Source organism: Apteryx rowi, unplaced genomic scaffold (assembly GCF_003343035.1).
Source record: "Apteryx rowi isolate R43461 unplaced genomic scaffold, aptRow1 scaffold_16, whole genome shotgun sequence".
NCBI classification, from domain to species: Eukaryota; Metazoa; Chordata; class Aves; order Apterygiformes; family Apterygidae; genus Apteryx; species Apteryx rowi.
This window is the reverse complement of record NW_020447863.1, coordinates 2,640,821-2,656,189: the sequence shown is the minus strand read 5'-3', so window position 1 is coordinate 2,656,189 and position 15,369 is coordinate 2,640,821. Positions and strand designations below refer to the sequence as shown.

General features: G+C 49.8%; 1 protein-coding gene across 1 annotated transcript in view; it reads right to left on the bottom strand.

Moving 5' to 3' along the window:
- The window catches only part of ASTN2 (astrotactin 2), a 365,002-nt gene that overhangs the window by 223,214 nt on the left and 126,419 nt on the right, over nt 1-15,369 (bottom strand). The window contains exons 7-9 of the mRNA XM_026059690.1: nt 14,010-14,094; nt 13,752-13,826; nt 13,133-13,270 (exon numbers count right to left, since the gene is read on the bottom strand). Coding sequence (XP_025915475.1) covers nt 13,133-13,270; nt 13,752-13,826; nt 14,010-14,094 — 298 coding nt within the window. The remainder of the gene's footprint in view (nt 1-13,132; nt 13,271-13,751; nt 13,827-14,009; nt 14,095-15,369) is intronic.

Here is a 15,369-nt window from a genome sequence, read left to right as displayed (position 1 = left end):
TCAGGCTTAGATTGAGAGCTACATTTTTTCATTTTAGAAACCAGGCTTCAATAAAAAAGAGGTTTTCCATTTTTACTTAATTGCCTCTGAAGCAGCATATCCCAGTTTCACCAGGAAAGGTTGAGCCCGTAACTTTCCAAGAGCCTCACATGAGAGGCTGTTCCTTCATTCAGTTCAGTGGCAGCCATTCTTGACTCTCCTGCTCATATATCAAAATCATATATCAGTTATGTTCAGACACAAACTCTGGCTTTCACCCAAAAAACTCATATCATCACACTGGCTGGGCACCAAGTCAAACTACTATAAAGATAGAAAGGCTCAATCACCTGGGCTCAGCACCCACCAAAGCGACTGACAGTTTTTGGTCAGGCTGGAGTGTGTCAGGACAGGCTCAGGTTTGCCTGTGACCAAATCCATGGCTAGGGTTGATATGTTCCTACCTTAAGCCCTGGAGAAGCTCTCATAAGAGACAGAGGAAGCCAGACCTCATAAGACATCAAGCGCTGGCTTCTTGGCTCAAATAACTGGAGTACAACATCCTGCCTACCCTGGATATCCCTTCCCATAGGCACTTGGACATGATGATAACCAGACTCATAAAAAGCTCCCTGCAAAAAAGGGGAACAAGGAGAACCTATTCTGAAAGAATAATGAAGAACTAAAGAGGCAGGTATCCTGAAATAGTCCTTCCATAGTAAATAGTCTTGCCTTGCAGAGGTGTCCAGCTTAACTACCTGGAGCAGGTCTAAGAGGGCTTACTACTAGCTGCCAGTGAATCAACAGGCAATGTCCTTCATGCACAGGATTCACACTCAAATGGAGGCAAACAACCAAACAACCAACAYGTGGGAAAATACGCCACCCCGAAGACTGGCTGTGGGCCACCCAAGGCAGGGCTGTCCAGCCTGCGTGCCCAAATGTCACTCTGCGTGTGCAAATACACACTTCGGCACCGCCGCCTGGGAAAACAGCCTCAGCGCTATTGAACTAAAGGTCAAGCTTTAAATTAAGGGCATGCTTTGGTTAATAAAGGGTTAATGACAGATTACAGGCCTCTCAACATAGGAACTAAAGGAATAAAATAGGGGTTGAGTTTAGGAGCCTTGTCGCAGGTTAGCTTCCTCCCTTCCTGCAGGGTTTTCAGGGCATTGCTCCGGGGAGTTGGTGCAGAATAGCTGCTCTGCAACATTTACCCAGGTAGACAAGCCCTAACAGATGTTAGGAGCCCATTACACCCATAGATCATGTCTGGTATAGATGGCTATAGGCAACACATTCACCTCTTGGATGCTAACAATCAAGGGACCCTTTATTAAAACATCCACTTTTTTTTTTTAATCATTAACCCTTTATAAACTATTCAGTTATGGCCCAAAGCTGGTTCCAGATCCAGAGGAAATTGCATTTTAGAGCCAAGATTTTTCAGCTCTGGCCCATCTGYGTTTAATACACACTGATTAAAAAAAAAAAAGAAAAAAGAAAATGTGGATTGAACTGAATAAAGAGACTTCTCCTTGCAAAAGCTCAGTGCATATTTACACAGTATTCTGCCTTAATTCTCAGCTCCTTCATTTATGTCATTTTAAGCCTTCCACAGTAGCAGGGTAGTATTAGCTGGTGCTTAATTGTGTGCTTCTGGGTTCAGCGCGGCTCCCGCAGAGCTGCCGCCTGCGAGAGAGGCTCCGTCCGCGTCTGCAGAGGCCAAGGACGGAGGCGCGCGGGAGGCACGGCAGGGATTAACCCCACGACCCCGCTGGGCGCGAGCGAGGATGGGAAGGACGCGGCCAAGCAATGACAGGGAGGAGAGCCTGCAGCAGAGACATCCGACCGCAGGGAAGAGGCGAGCGATGCCGATTCCCCCCGGGGAGGCTGGTAAGTGAGCCTGGAGCCGGAGGCTGAGCACCGTCTATAAAGTATGGGGAGATACGGYGCCAGGAGACCACAGCCTGAGCCGTGAGAGGCGGACGGGAAATCGTTACTGTACTCATGAAACGGAGGCGCCAAGAAAGGAAGGGCTCTGCTCGCATTTACATTAATGCTTATTTATGCGGCTCTGACAGACACAGGTAAAGGCAGCTTCAGCCCTTTCGCACCAGGAAAGAGGAGCGCTCACACGGAGCTTTATAACAAACGGGCACCTGGCCCCGTCCAGGGCCCATCTCCCCTAGCCGAGAGGCGCTTCGGTCAGGAGTTTAAGTTGGCTGGGCAGAGTCCCCCCAGACTCCTTGGAGAGGCACCTCCACGGGCAACCCAGCCCATCCCCAAGGGCACATGTAAGACAAAACGACATCGGCCCTACGCGTTTTAAGCGACACCCCCAAGGGCACGGGAAGCATCGGTGGCGAGAGACCCTGCAATGCGACGCCTGGGATGGAAACACCCACGTGAAACGTCGGGACCTCCTATTCCACAGGAGGTGCGAGCATGTTCTCCCTCGGAAAACCCATCCAGCCTCAGGACCAGCGGGTCTAAAAGCCACACATGCAGCTGCGCGCTCTACATTCCCGGCGCATGCTTCCCCTCCAAAGCCTGCTCAGTACCATTCGCTTTAATTTCCTCAGACGGAGGAAAAATATGCGCTAGATGAATTATGTAAGCACCGCACTCTGCRTGAACATCCACATCCCTCCTTCCCAGTGTTGTCTTCTTTATTTCCATTTCAGCCAGCGCTAGGCCTGCTCAACTCTGTTCACATCCTCTTCGGAGCCCAGGGCCCCAAAGCACAGCGCAGCTCGCGTCGCTGTGTGGCAGCCCGTCCCTGACTACGCCAATCCATATTATGATAAAAGGCATTTGGTTTCAGCCAATAGCACCTCATTATATCAAAAACACCAGAGGAAATGTCTGGAGTTGAATTGATTAGCGCACAGTAATTCTTCAGGCTGTGAAAGCAGGGCAATTCCCAAGATGGGATTATTTTTTTGCTAGGCTTCACCTAATTTTCACGATTTTTTTCCTCCTGCTTGCTTTGCAGCCCTCCTTCCAATCCTCYCCAGCTTTGTAACACTCTGATTCAGTCCCTCAAAACAATATTCTGCTTAATGCACTTCTGCTTAGTGCCCGGGAAAGCTCTACCGCCCACCAGACCTCTGCACTTTAAATGTGTAGCAGTACGAAAAAGTTTAGAGAGTTTTTGCATTTTGCTGTACTGACAGAAGCCAGATTTGGGGAGACCAGAGAAATACCTAAGAGGTATTTATAAAAATCTAAATCAGCAAAGCGGAAGGTGCTGACCAGGTTCACCCACTGAGAGGGATGGCAGTGCTGCACTGTCCCCCTGCTGCTGCATCCTCCAAGCCCTGAGCAGATCCAGAGCAACCATGAAGATGTTCTCAAGACCATTCACTGGGCAGAATGGTCCTTCCAATCTCCTTTGAACTACTTAAGTTACTTCTCCTGGAGGTCAGTGGGCCAGAAAGGGCCTGCAGACAACCTCTCCTGCATCTGGAAACTCCCTGTTGAGGGAGAAAGAGGCAGAGGGTGACCCCAGGCAGGACTGCCTGCTGCTGACAAAGCTGAGGAGCTTTCCCCAGGTCCTTGCTGCCATGCCACAGCCTCAGGAACTGGCCTGGGACCTACCCACACATTTCTCAGAAGTCACGAAAGAGCCTGTGCTGTCATGACCCACCAACAGTGGTGGGATTTGAGACTAGGGAGAGCCCAGGCAGTATCTAAGCTGCTGAGCAAAGTTATCCCAAGCTGCTTGGAAAGTGCTGCACCTGATTGCTCTCCAGAGACTCAGAGGCTGGGAGGAGAAAGGGTATTTTGCCCTGATAAATCACCCTGACAGCAGGGGTGACATCCCGGAGTGGAGCAAACCCATCAGGAGCAGCTGGTGCGACAGGCAGCGGTGGGGCACTGTACCGAGGCCGCCGGAGTTGATGGAAACATCACCCTGCACCGGCTGCTCAAGAGCAGAAGCTGAAACTAATTAACTTCATTTGTCTTTGGAGACCGCAGCCTCACAGGTTCACTGGCTGCATCCGTGTCGGTCCAAGTGTCAGGCCTCGCTCGCCCACGTCCTCAGCTGGGCTGTCTACCCCAGGGTTAGGGGGCCGACGCGCACCAAGAGCAGACCCGGGCACCGGCTCCTGCTGCCTGCAGACTAGCACGCCCACCACTTGCCTGCTGCCCCCTAGTTAAAACCGAAAGGAGAGTTTTTGCCTTGTTTGTAGGCATATCTGAACAGCTCCGGTCTGCGTGAAGAACACAGCTACCTTCCCTTGCCTTTCCACCCCTATTCTCCAAGCCAAGAATGAYGTTTCTCTGTAGCAACATGTACATCTCTCCTTCCTTTCGGGAATAAAAAAATATCATAAAACAAACTTACAGGTACATGAGTTCATTTTCTCCAGGAGTCCTGTCCAAATTTGCAAGGGCCAGTGTCTTTCCTGCGGTGCCTTTAAAATGGAAGGACAACCATCCCTTGTTCACATCCACCTCTTTCCCTTTGCTGCCACTAAGATAATTTCTCTTCCTCGTACTAGCTTTGAAGCTTATCAGAGAACATTGGCATGCTCCCAGAAATGCTTCATCTCTGATGAATTTTATTAGTTTTGTCCTCTGAATAAAGTGATCCAACAGTAGTTACAGGAGATAAAAACAGAGAAAGGAGTTGTAGAAACAGTTCACATTGGACAAGTTTAAGGCAAGTGAAATCTAGCCAGAACTGGTTGTTTAGTGGCGCCAGTTCTTTCTAAGTTGCATTAAAAATAGCTATGGAAAACGCGTTAACTTTTTCCTAATGTCACTGCCCCACACAGGACCATACTGGATCTGCTCCCCAGTTATACGGCTAAGCTGAAGGAGAGCTGTGCATCTAGACAGGAACGTGACCTTGGTTATCCRTCCTCCTACCACTGCTTCAAAGCATCTCACGAACTTGATAAGTTAGATCGCACCAGATCTGGGAGCCCTGGGAGAGAGGGGGGTGAGGAACCAAAGCCGTGCGCCGCAGAGTGCACTTCCCGAGACGCAGAGGAATCCCAGTCCCTTGTGCCTGCTGCTAGCAACCCGATTTCTCAGCTGTCCTTCTCTCCCAYGTTAAGAAGTCATCTGTGCTCTGAGAAAGAGAAGGGAAAACCTGCTTTGAAGCTGATGTAGAAAAACGTCCTGCAGGGTTTAGTTGACCAGGGCCCAGACATGCAGCGTATTAATGCAGCACAGCCCGCCGCAGCCCGCCAGCCGAGCGGCTGCCTGTGAACACGCTCTCAGCTCACACTCGATAAAGGCAATACGAGTTAGCTCAGTCTGAAACAGAAGAAGGCAAGCGGAGGCCAAATACGTTGCATTTGCTGTGGTGCAGGCACCTGCTCTACAAACCACTTTGGCAGCTCCGCTCCCGCACCACGCTCACACTTGTTCGGCTGCAGTTGTTTAAGCCCCGTGCTCAGCTACCGCGACCTGACGCTTTCTAAAAGCCTGGCAATTCCCTCCCAAAAAGCACCTTTGCCCCCGGGATTGTAAACTGAGAACCTGGCTGACAAAAGAGGGAGGACAGTCGATTAGGCACACACATGTATACTGAGACGCGGAGGCGGTCGGGTGCGTGTTTAACAGACGTAACGCAGCTCTTTTGGAAGGCAGGAGGGTGCACAGACTGCAGCAGATTTTTCTGTCCGGTATCCACAGGGATAAATCACAGGATCCCACTGACATGAGCATGTCCTGGTAAAGCTCGGAGAAGGTGGAATAGCTCTCCTGGGAGGGGAGAGGCCAGTGGAGGTGGGGTTGTATCTACTWCCAGTTGCCTCTGCTGGATGGACTGAAACAGCACACTTTACATCGTGGGAAGATGTGGCTCCTGATATTTAAATACCAACAAAATTAAGAGGCAGACAAATTAATGTCAATGTCCCCTTTCATTCCTGTGGGAACAGCAAATTTAGACTGAGGGATCCCAGCACAGGAAACCTCATGTAGCAGTGCAGATGGCTAAGAGGACACAAGCTGGGTGCAATGAGCTGTATGTAGGGGACCACAATCATCTGCATCTGGGGGAAGAAAACTGAGGGCTGGGGGAAGAAAACCGAGGGCTAAGCTGTGGAAAAAGCAGGTAAGGAAAGGCCTGGCCTGGCTAGGAAGCCCAGGGTCAGCTGGATGACCACACCATGAATTTGCACCCGTCAGGTTTGTGCTTTGCAGACCAACAGGTAGAATATTGGTCCCTGGTTCTTGTGGTAATCTGTAAGATGAAATGGTGAGGTATGACACACATCACAGTATGGGAAAAAGAGGAGAAYGGCAGGCCCAGTTTCACTGTCCTGAGGCTGGAGCAGGCGCTCTGTTGCTGCAAGCAGTGCAGTGCAAGAGAACCGTCCCTGTCTTGGCTAGATGAACTCACTGATCTCTCTTCCACCTGTAAATTTTCTAGTCCCCTTCACAGGCAGGGASATGGCCACAAAGGCAGAGTTAAATAAACCTCAGATGGGGGGAAAAAAAAGATAAATAAGATAAAATACTACAGTAAGGCTCTATAAACAGAGAGGTCACAGAGACCACACCGTCTTTGAACAGGCAGCCACAAAGCATGCTCCAGCCGATGTTTAACAGGAAGCAAAGGCAGGGACATATAAACAAACATCACCATCAAACAGGGAAGGAAGAATACCTTTCACCGAAGAAACCCGAAGTATGATTCTGCTATCTTGCATCTCCCTTTTCTACCAAGTGTTCACATCAGCGCAGTGTTTTGAAGCCACTACCTGCCCCTCCAAACCCTTTGTACTCTGCACTGTCTCAACGCCAGCAGGAYTCTGCTCAACCACAGAACCAGGCTGTCGCTGGCAACAGGTGGCTTGAAGGGGAGCGAAACGAGAGCTTCCCAGGAGCTGACGGAGAGGAGAGCAGGACGCTGAGCAGGGCTGGGGCACCCTTGTCCTAGCCAAAAAACCCCAACGGACAAACATGCACACGCACAAATATCTGCAACAGCAGATCTGGCATAAGGACYGGCATAAAGGGAAGCTGCAGAGTTTAATGCCAAATCATATGTGATGAGCGATCCCAGCTACATCATAGGGAATCATTCTGGGTGTGAGAAAACATTTACATATTTGGTGGGTGTTGTTTTTTTTAATTGTCTTGATAAATATATAAACAAAATCTGTTTATCTGTTTGTTTTTTTCCCCCCTCCTGGGCTCTGCAGCACCATTGGTGATAGGAACAACAGTCATTCAACTGCAAAACTTGTAGCTGTTCCTGGTGCTTTCACAGTTGCTCTCTATGATGGTTTGCCAAAAAAGCTAGGCCCAAATTTATTTTCGCTGTCCCTAAGTGGTTTAATCATTTTCCTTGTAGTTTTACAGCCCCGATTAAGAATTTAGTGGGATTCCATAAAGGACTGGAGCACAGAGAGAGACTGAAATTCAGTGTCACCGTAGTAGGAACCACTAAAAAGCCCAAAAGGGAGGGCTGAAAGGTACCTCTGGCTTCCAGGCATTGCCGGTGATGGCTCAGAAAGATGAGGAAGAGATATGCTCTGAGCGTTGGCAGTTCTCCTACAGCCTGCCATGAGGTCCCTGCACCCTCCCCTGATGCAGCAGGCGCGACAGAGGTCCGGGGAGACACGGCGTTCAATGCCGACCTACCCTAGACACTCCCTGGGTGATTTCACCTTGAGTTTCGGGTTTTTTCCTTTCTTCTCTGCCCCCAATTTCTCCATCTCGCATTACACTCTGTAATTCCTTTCTTGTTTTGGTGTTTGCACCCTTCAGATGATGGCCACAAGGTCTCCAGTGAGTTATCCCATAGCCAAATGAGACGTGTCTGGAGGCCTTAATCTGCTCTTGTAAACCCAATGAGGAGGCAGAAACAGCCCAACAAGCAGCTAGGATGAAGCAAAGTCTACAGATGCAGGGCAGAGGCTCGTGGCAGCAAGCGTCTGTCCTCTCCCTGCAGAGGGGGAAGCCTAAGACTGCTGTTACGGTGGTTTTCAAGCATTGGGAGTTTCTTCTCTGCTCTTTTGCGAGACGACAGCCTGTTGGGGTGATGAGAGGCACAGGCCAGGGCAGTGGGGACGTTATCTCCGGGGATGACAGCGTCTCCGTGATGTGCGTGGTAATGAATTGACCTCTTTTCAGAAATGAGTAAGTTGTGCTTGGTGATGCAATGATCAATTTGCTCCATCATGTTAAGCCGTCCATTCATCACAGGCACCCGCCGGCAGGCGCTCAGGGCCGCTTTACTGGCGCTGGCGGCTGCCGTTATCGACAGAGCAGTAGCCTCTGAAGGCAGCTCCCTGCCACTCGCCGTGACCGCCGCTTACGGAGCCAGGGAAAGGGCTTCCCCCGCACCACCAAATCCTGGCGAGCGCCTGGAAGAGGGTCTCTCCAGCACTGGATGCTCACAGGAATCAACCTGTGAGGCCACAGAAGCCTATGAGGCAGAAAAGGGAAAGAGGGACCAAGGCATCCTATGGCATCTCCTGCACATCCAGACGGCACTGAACTGCGAGAAGGACACTGCTGAGCTGAACAAATCCCGGAGGCAGAGCAGAGGAACAGCAGCAGGAGTGAGCCTGAGAGAAACCCTTGCATTGAATCGGGAGGTGCCTGAGATGCAAGAAACTCGCTGAAAAAGAGTACACCCAGCCAAAAACGTCACGAGACTCTGCTTCAAAAGTGCTCAATTGTAGCAACACCCGTTCTCCTGTGTTCCTGCGGATAAGGCACAAGACTAGGATTCAGGACAGCTGAGACCTGTTGCTGGCATGAYGGCGCGGCCTCAGCAAAGTTGCTTCCTCTCCCCGGCCTAGATTCCCTTTGCCCCTCTTACCCACTTCACTTTTCATCTCGCTCAGCCAGAGAGTGCAAGGTGTCTCACCCAGCAGCCCGTCACTGACTTCAAAAGCGCCCACGTCCCTGCAGAGCAGGTGCCACCGAGGGGCTTGTGACAAAGGTCCCYATCACACCTGGGGCAACGGCCACGTCGCCTGGGCCAGGGCAGGGAGGATACCAGGAATAAAAGCTCAGCTCTGTCCTCAACACTAGACAGCACGCGCTTCCCAGGACTACACGAGGAATTCAGACGGGCAGCAAAGCTCTCTGTTGCTCGGCGGAACAAATGTATCATGCGCAGCACTAAGAACTGAAAATAAAATAATAATAATAATAATAATAAAAAAAACTCCTGTTGATTGTACTTTGGCAAAGAATTCAGAGAGCAAAGGGGCTCGCTTGGGAGCAAAACGAAGATGAATTGATGGAGAGTTCAAGAGAACTCATTCTTCTGCTGAACACTTGTCTCTCCATCAGGACATCTCAAAGGCTTGTCAAGCAAAGGCAGGCCTTTTATTTGTTTCTATGGTTGCCATAACGATAGAGCTATATGTCACGTCAGGCAGCAGCTGAGGCTTGCTCCTGTGATTTATATCTGCTCCGGAGAAATTATAAACTTTTCTTCAGAGCAGGTGACAAAGCAGGGCTGTGTGAAACCCCGCTTTGGAGAGGCGAGCAGAGGCAGACCACCGTGGCAGCACAGCAGCCCCATCGCCGGTCAGCGGCTGCAGTCCGAACAGGCAATGGACGTGAAAGACGATGGGGCACTTGCCATCCTCTCCCGCTTTGCTCCCCCTGGTTGCTCTCCGTCGAGCAGGCCCCGGGCAGCACCCGTGCAGCCCCTCGCCGCGGGGCAGGGACGCTGCGGGCACCGCGCCGAGCTGCCGCCTGCTCGCAGCCAGGCGCACTCGGGAGCTGGGGCCGCGGGTCCTGCCCGCTGCAATCTCTGAGGACCTGCCCAAGGGGCAGAGCAATGTGCAGTCCCACACTTGGAGTGATTCCTTGTCCTACGGGACAAGCAATACCTCCTAAATGGCCAAAAAGAGAAGGCAAAAGGCATTCAGGGGAGGTCGGCGGAAGGACTGAACACCTGGCTAGCTATCTGTTAAAACGAGTATGGACTATGTTAGCAAAGATGTCACTGTTAGCACGGTTGCAACGATGCGAGATGTCACCGATGTTATCATCATGCAGAGGATCATACTCTGGGGTTGAGGAGGGGATGCTTAATACGGTTACTCATAAATCATACATTTAAGTTTCATTAACTCTAAAAGAAACCTCGTGCTTAATTTATGATATATACCCCTAAAATTTTCACCACCGCRTTCTGCTTGCGAGGTCCTACCCCTACTCTTCCCCCGGAGCATGCAGAGCACAGGCAGCAATCCTGCAGGGTTAAGGTGCCGGGATGTTTACGTGTAGACCTTTTACTCATATCTACAGGAAGTTTCTTTAATGACTTAAATGCAGCCTGGTCCTTTTGTTCCAATTCACCGGACCATCGCATACAGCTTGTAGCACCACTCTGCAGTAAAACACCCCAAGAACAATACTGCTTCAGAACAACAGCAGGGAGTCAGCATTTCTCTGGAGAGCTGCTGAAAGGCAGATCCYCACCTGTCCTTTCTGCAGTCTCAAGCATCTTCATAAAAGCACACGGCCACGTTCGAACCTTTAACCCTCCGAGTTGTAAAGACTTCATCAGTTGTTTTCTCCAAACCAGGCTTTCTGCAATTTTCCTCCATTAAAGTCTTGAAGACAAGTGACCCCTGAGCCAAAAGGTGTCAGACTAATGAGAGGTCTGGAGGAATGCAGCACACTTGTTATTAACGACACAGAAGAAATACAGGACTGAATTACCACCGCAACGTTACAGGACAGCAAACAGGATACTCAAAGCGCTGAGACACGGTCGTGTTACAGCCGCAGTAATACAGTGCAGGATACGAACCCTTGGCGCTGAGACATGACTGTACTAGAGCCACATCTCTGCAGCACCACAGGTAGGAGCTTCCAACACAGGGGCACGTGATGCCACTGCCGTCTCACAGCCCAGCAAACTGGCCCCTCCAAATGCGGAGACCTGACTGTATTTGAATACCTACGCAATGGATAGCACCYGTCCACCTCCAGTGGTAGGTCTGACACTACGGATCACGGTTTGGAAAACAGAACCCCCAGAACTGTTGCATCACACTTGTTAAAGCTACCAAAATAAATGTGTATCAGTCCAGAGGGACAAAGCAAAGAAGCTGCAAGATAAACAGCTTTACACCCTTCTTGTACCCTTCTCGTTTCAAGAAAGCACCTAAGAGCCTCAGTGCAGAGACAGGACAAAACAATGCTCGTGGGCACTGAGCAAATCTACGTCCCTACTCTCAAACCGCAGTGGATCTGAAAAACCCAAGCGTGACTCCTCTGCACCCTTCCCTCAGTCAACTTTCAGTGCTCAGCTAAGACTGTGCCACCCTGATTTCCATCCATCACAGGGTATTTGGGACCCTGAGCTGGCTGCCTGATCCCCGTTTGAGAAGTGTTTAAGTTCTAATGCAGAAATAATAGATCGTTTTTTGGTTTTCACTGTATCTGTGAAACCTTCCATAATTCAACATCAAATATTTATTATTACGTTTATTAAAGTTTTAATAATTTAGCACCTCCTGCATGTAAAATGCAAGCTCAGTGAACTCGGGTCCCTTACTCTACCTGGGTCACTCCAATATTTATATCTGGAATTCTCAATTCAGGTTTCATTTACGAGGGAGCAGGCAACAGACCCCACGCCAGAAACTCCCCTCCTCCTTCCCTGACAACCTTCCATCCTGAGGCTCTTCCACAAGGATCAGTGTCTGGAGACAACTACTGCACTGAAGCAGAAACCAACCTTCCTAGACTCTACTTTTGCTCCAGTACCTTTAACAACGATGGGAGGAGGGAAAGAATAATGTTTTCACAGACCTGTGTCTGGGAAAACGTTAACGTATAACATGGTGACTCCTCCTGTTCTCAGCTCAACATCAGCAGTGCTACCCAGAAAAAATGTGACTCTTCCAATACATCCAAACTGCAGGCAGGTATTTACCACCAGTCTCTTTTTGCAGGAAAGGGAACAAGCACTAACTAGCAACAAGAACACACTCAGGAGTGAGGACCTCTTGGATGCCAGCCCTGGCTCTGCCATATGTTTTTGTAGGCACCTGCTCCAACTATAGCCCTGCTGAGATTCATGGTGATGGGACAAAGAGTGCAAATGCATCATCCCATTGCTCTTGGAAAAGAAAAGACAAAAGGGTCTGGGGACATAAGGATCCTGCTAGTGCCCAGGAAGTTGATTCACAACACAGGTATGGACTTGAGGGTCAGGAAATTGTGTCCTGAGTCAATGGAAAAGACAGCGAGAAGGAAGGTAGGAAGGCTGCCTGGTACCAATAATCACACGCTCAATCTTAATTTAATGAGGGAGAGGGGAACACACACTAAACAGCTAAGGAGTTAAACAGGTAAATGCACCCTTGTAGTTCACAGTTAAACCCTTGTAAACCAGAGAAAGAYTTGTGTTGACAATCACCACCACAGCTCTCTTCCAAGGCAGTGCCTGCTGCGCTCTGGACTCTTGCCTTACTACAACCATTCCCCAGCTGCCRGTGCAAGGAGGACAACCAATTTGCTTGGGCTCCCTTTCCAAGGGGACCCTCCTTTGCCAACCCTCAGCCCAGTCTCCCCAGCAAACAGCCTCTCCTTCCACAAGGGCTACTCTCCTGACAACACCCTTAAAGATCCAACTTCTGAACTAGATAATTGACACAAGTCAGATCATGTCTGGCTAAAGCACAAGCTAGCCAAAATGGGGAAACCACAGAAATATTAGGGCATTTATAGAAATCAAGGAAGAAAAAATCTCTTAYAGTATAATAATTGGACAAGTGACATAGCCTTCCACCAGGTCTGACCTTGGCCCTTCATGACCACCAAAGCAGAGTATCTAGGGCTGGCTGCATGTGATATACATATGAGTTTCTGAAAGATGTTGGCATTTCCATACTGGCAAATACATCTATTCAAGCTGTTCARTCAAACATCAGATTTAAGCCATTCTAAAATTGCCTCGCCAAAGGTTTACACCAATTTACTTGACTAGACTGGCAGACTTCAGGCCAAAATTGAGAGTTGTACGCATGGGCCTGGCCTAGACCCACCAGGACCAAAAAACCTAGGATCTGTCACATCAGGTTTCTCATCGGAAGAAAGTAATCAAACTTATCACCCCAGAAATTACTGCATCCTCAATACAATCTAAAGAGCAATCTAGTGGCTCAAGCATGAGCAAAAGGAGAAATCTGCTTCTTACCTGACATCTGCTGGATCTTCTGTCACCAGAACATCTGTCTTGCAGCTGGCGAGAGGATTGATAGAAAGCTCCACAGGGGGTACCACAAAGCTCTTACTGACAGGCAGCCACAGGCCTTGACCCAAGCTATAGGTGGACCTGGAATGGGGACAAACGCATCACATAGAAACACAGCATCTACAGTAAATGGTGGACTTCTACTGCATCTGACCACCTGGAAACCAGAGCAGTTGGGCTATCACCAGATTAATTCATCTCCTGACCTTGTCCCAAAAGCCAAATGCTAGCAAATAAAAGAGAAATAGCTAGAGGTATGACAGGGAGAACAGGGGGGTGGTCATCGTGGTCCTTTTAATCCAGGGGATTTTTTTCTGTGCATACTGTCCTCACTTTTGCTCAGACRCACACCTGGCAGAGGGCATGAGAGGGAAAGCCTTCCTCCTTCTGCAGAATATAGACAAATCTTTCAGGTTTGTCAAAGGCAAATAACACCAGTGTGCTTCAGAAAGCAGAATAAGATGGAGCTAGGAATGACCAGGAGGTAGCACTCTGCTGGGGGAGTCCTTACCAACAGGCACACACCTCCCAAACGGGTAAGCTAAATAGTCACTCAACTCACCTGAGTATCTTCTCTGGTGCTTGCTCTCCTGTGACTAAATCGTATCCCCTCTCAAGTGTTGTGTAGGGCCAAGGCCTAGGAGACAAAGAAGGAGAGAGAGAAACCATGTCACGTCACTCAGCAAGAACACCACCACACCTGGGCTCCAGGGCTTTGGTTCTGGARACAGACAGAAGGGAAGAAGACCTCRYTTCTTAGCAATCTGAGGGAAGAAGAGAGAAAGCACTTCTTCAGATGGGGGGCTCAGGTCCCACTCACCCTTCACTGTGTCCCCAGTCACTGCGCACACACAAATGACGATGGACGGGGTCTGGGGCATAGCCTTCGTGACAGCTGCACTCTCCTAAAAGGGAAAAAGGAAGAGATCAGACTTCTCTGTACAAGAAGCATGTGAGAAATCACTGCACTGGACACTCCTTCCTTGTCATTCATTGCTGCCCATTCACAGGCTTTCCTCATCCCTATCCTAGATATAAAAGCACTTTGGACTCTTCTGAAACATCCAGGTGACGATATGGAAAGCTAAAAAAAAAACCCAAACAAACAAAAAAAACCCAACCTGTAGCTTTTATGAAGGGGGTTATATGATGAGGTTCCCACTGTAACTGTAGACTGGATTTAATGATTCAAAGGTCTGTCCTCATCCCACGTTCCTGTGCACCCCTGCAGTTCAGCCTGCACTTGACAGTCTCCTAGAGAAGCTCCCTGCAGAGAAACCCCCTCGTGGATCCGTTCTGCTCTGCAAATGGCTTGCACTGAGCATCGCACACCTCTGACAGAGGGGCTGGCCTGTGATCGGCGACCCGTTCCTCATCGTGGATCATTACCTTGCTTGATGAGGGCAACCGTCCCCRCACACCTCTCATCTGGGGGCATTTGCCCCAGCCCCTTGGTAGAGAGCAGCCAATTTGGTGCACCTGCRACCTGCTCGACCCACCGCAGCAGAGAGCTCCCCTTCTCGCCTCTGCCCCCTAACACCTCGCATCAGGGCATGAGAGCAAATTCTCTCCCAACCCAAAGATTAGCAGTGCAAGAGGTGGCTCTTTCCCAGCTTTTCCAGCTTCATTCACATGGAAGGAACATAGCRCAGAAAGATCTGACCTCTCACCCTACCCCATCTCCATCTTCTGTATTCAGCACCCTTTTCTGTGCCCTCTTCCCGGTGCTAATGGGCTCCCGTTCCCCTTTCGCTTCCCAGCTCTCCTTCCTTCTCTCTGTGCTTGCTCACCCTGTTATACCCTTTTGACAGCACGACTAGAGACGTTTTCTGCACCAGAGACCTGACCATGCTTGGCCTAAATTGATTCCATGTTTGGTAAAAATACATATCCCGGAGCAAGAAATGACAAAATAAAAAGATTAATTGGATTTGCACACAGAATTTCTGTTACAAGATTCTGCCATTTTTTTTTCCCCAGCTCCCCTCCTCTCCCAATCATGCTCTTGCTTCACAGAGCGGCAGGCTGAGTTTTAAACACCGGCCGAGGTGCAGAGCCAGGGGAGCAGCTTAACCTGTGCTTTTACCCCCACGCGCACAGGCAAAGGAGGGAAGATGCTGCGAGCCGGGAGGGAGAGGGGAWACCCCTGTCACGGAGTTAATGCAGACTGACAGATACCT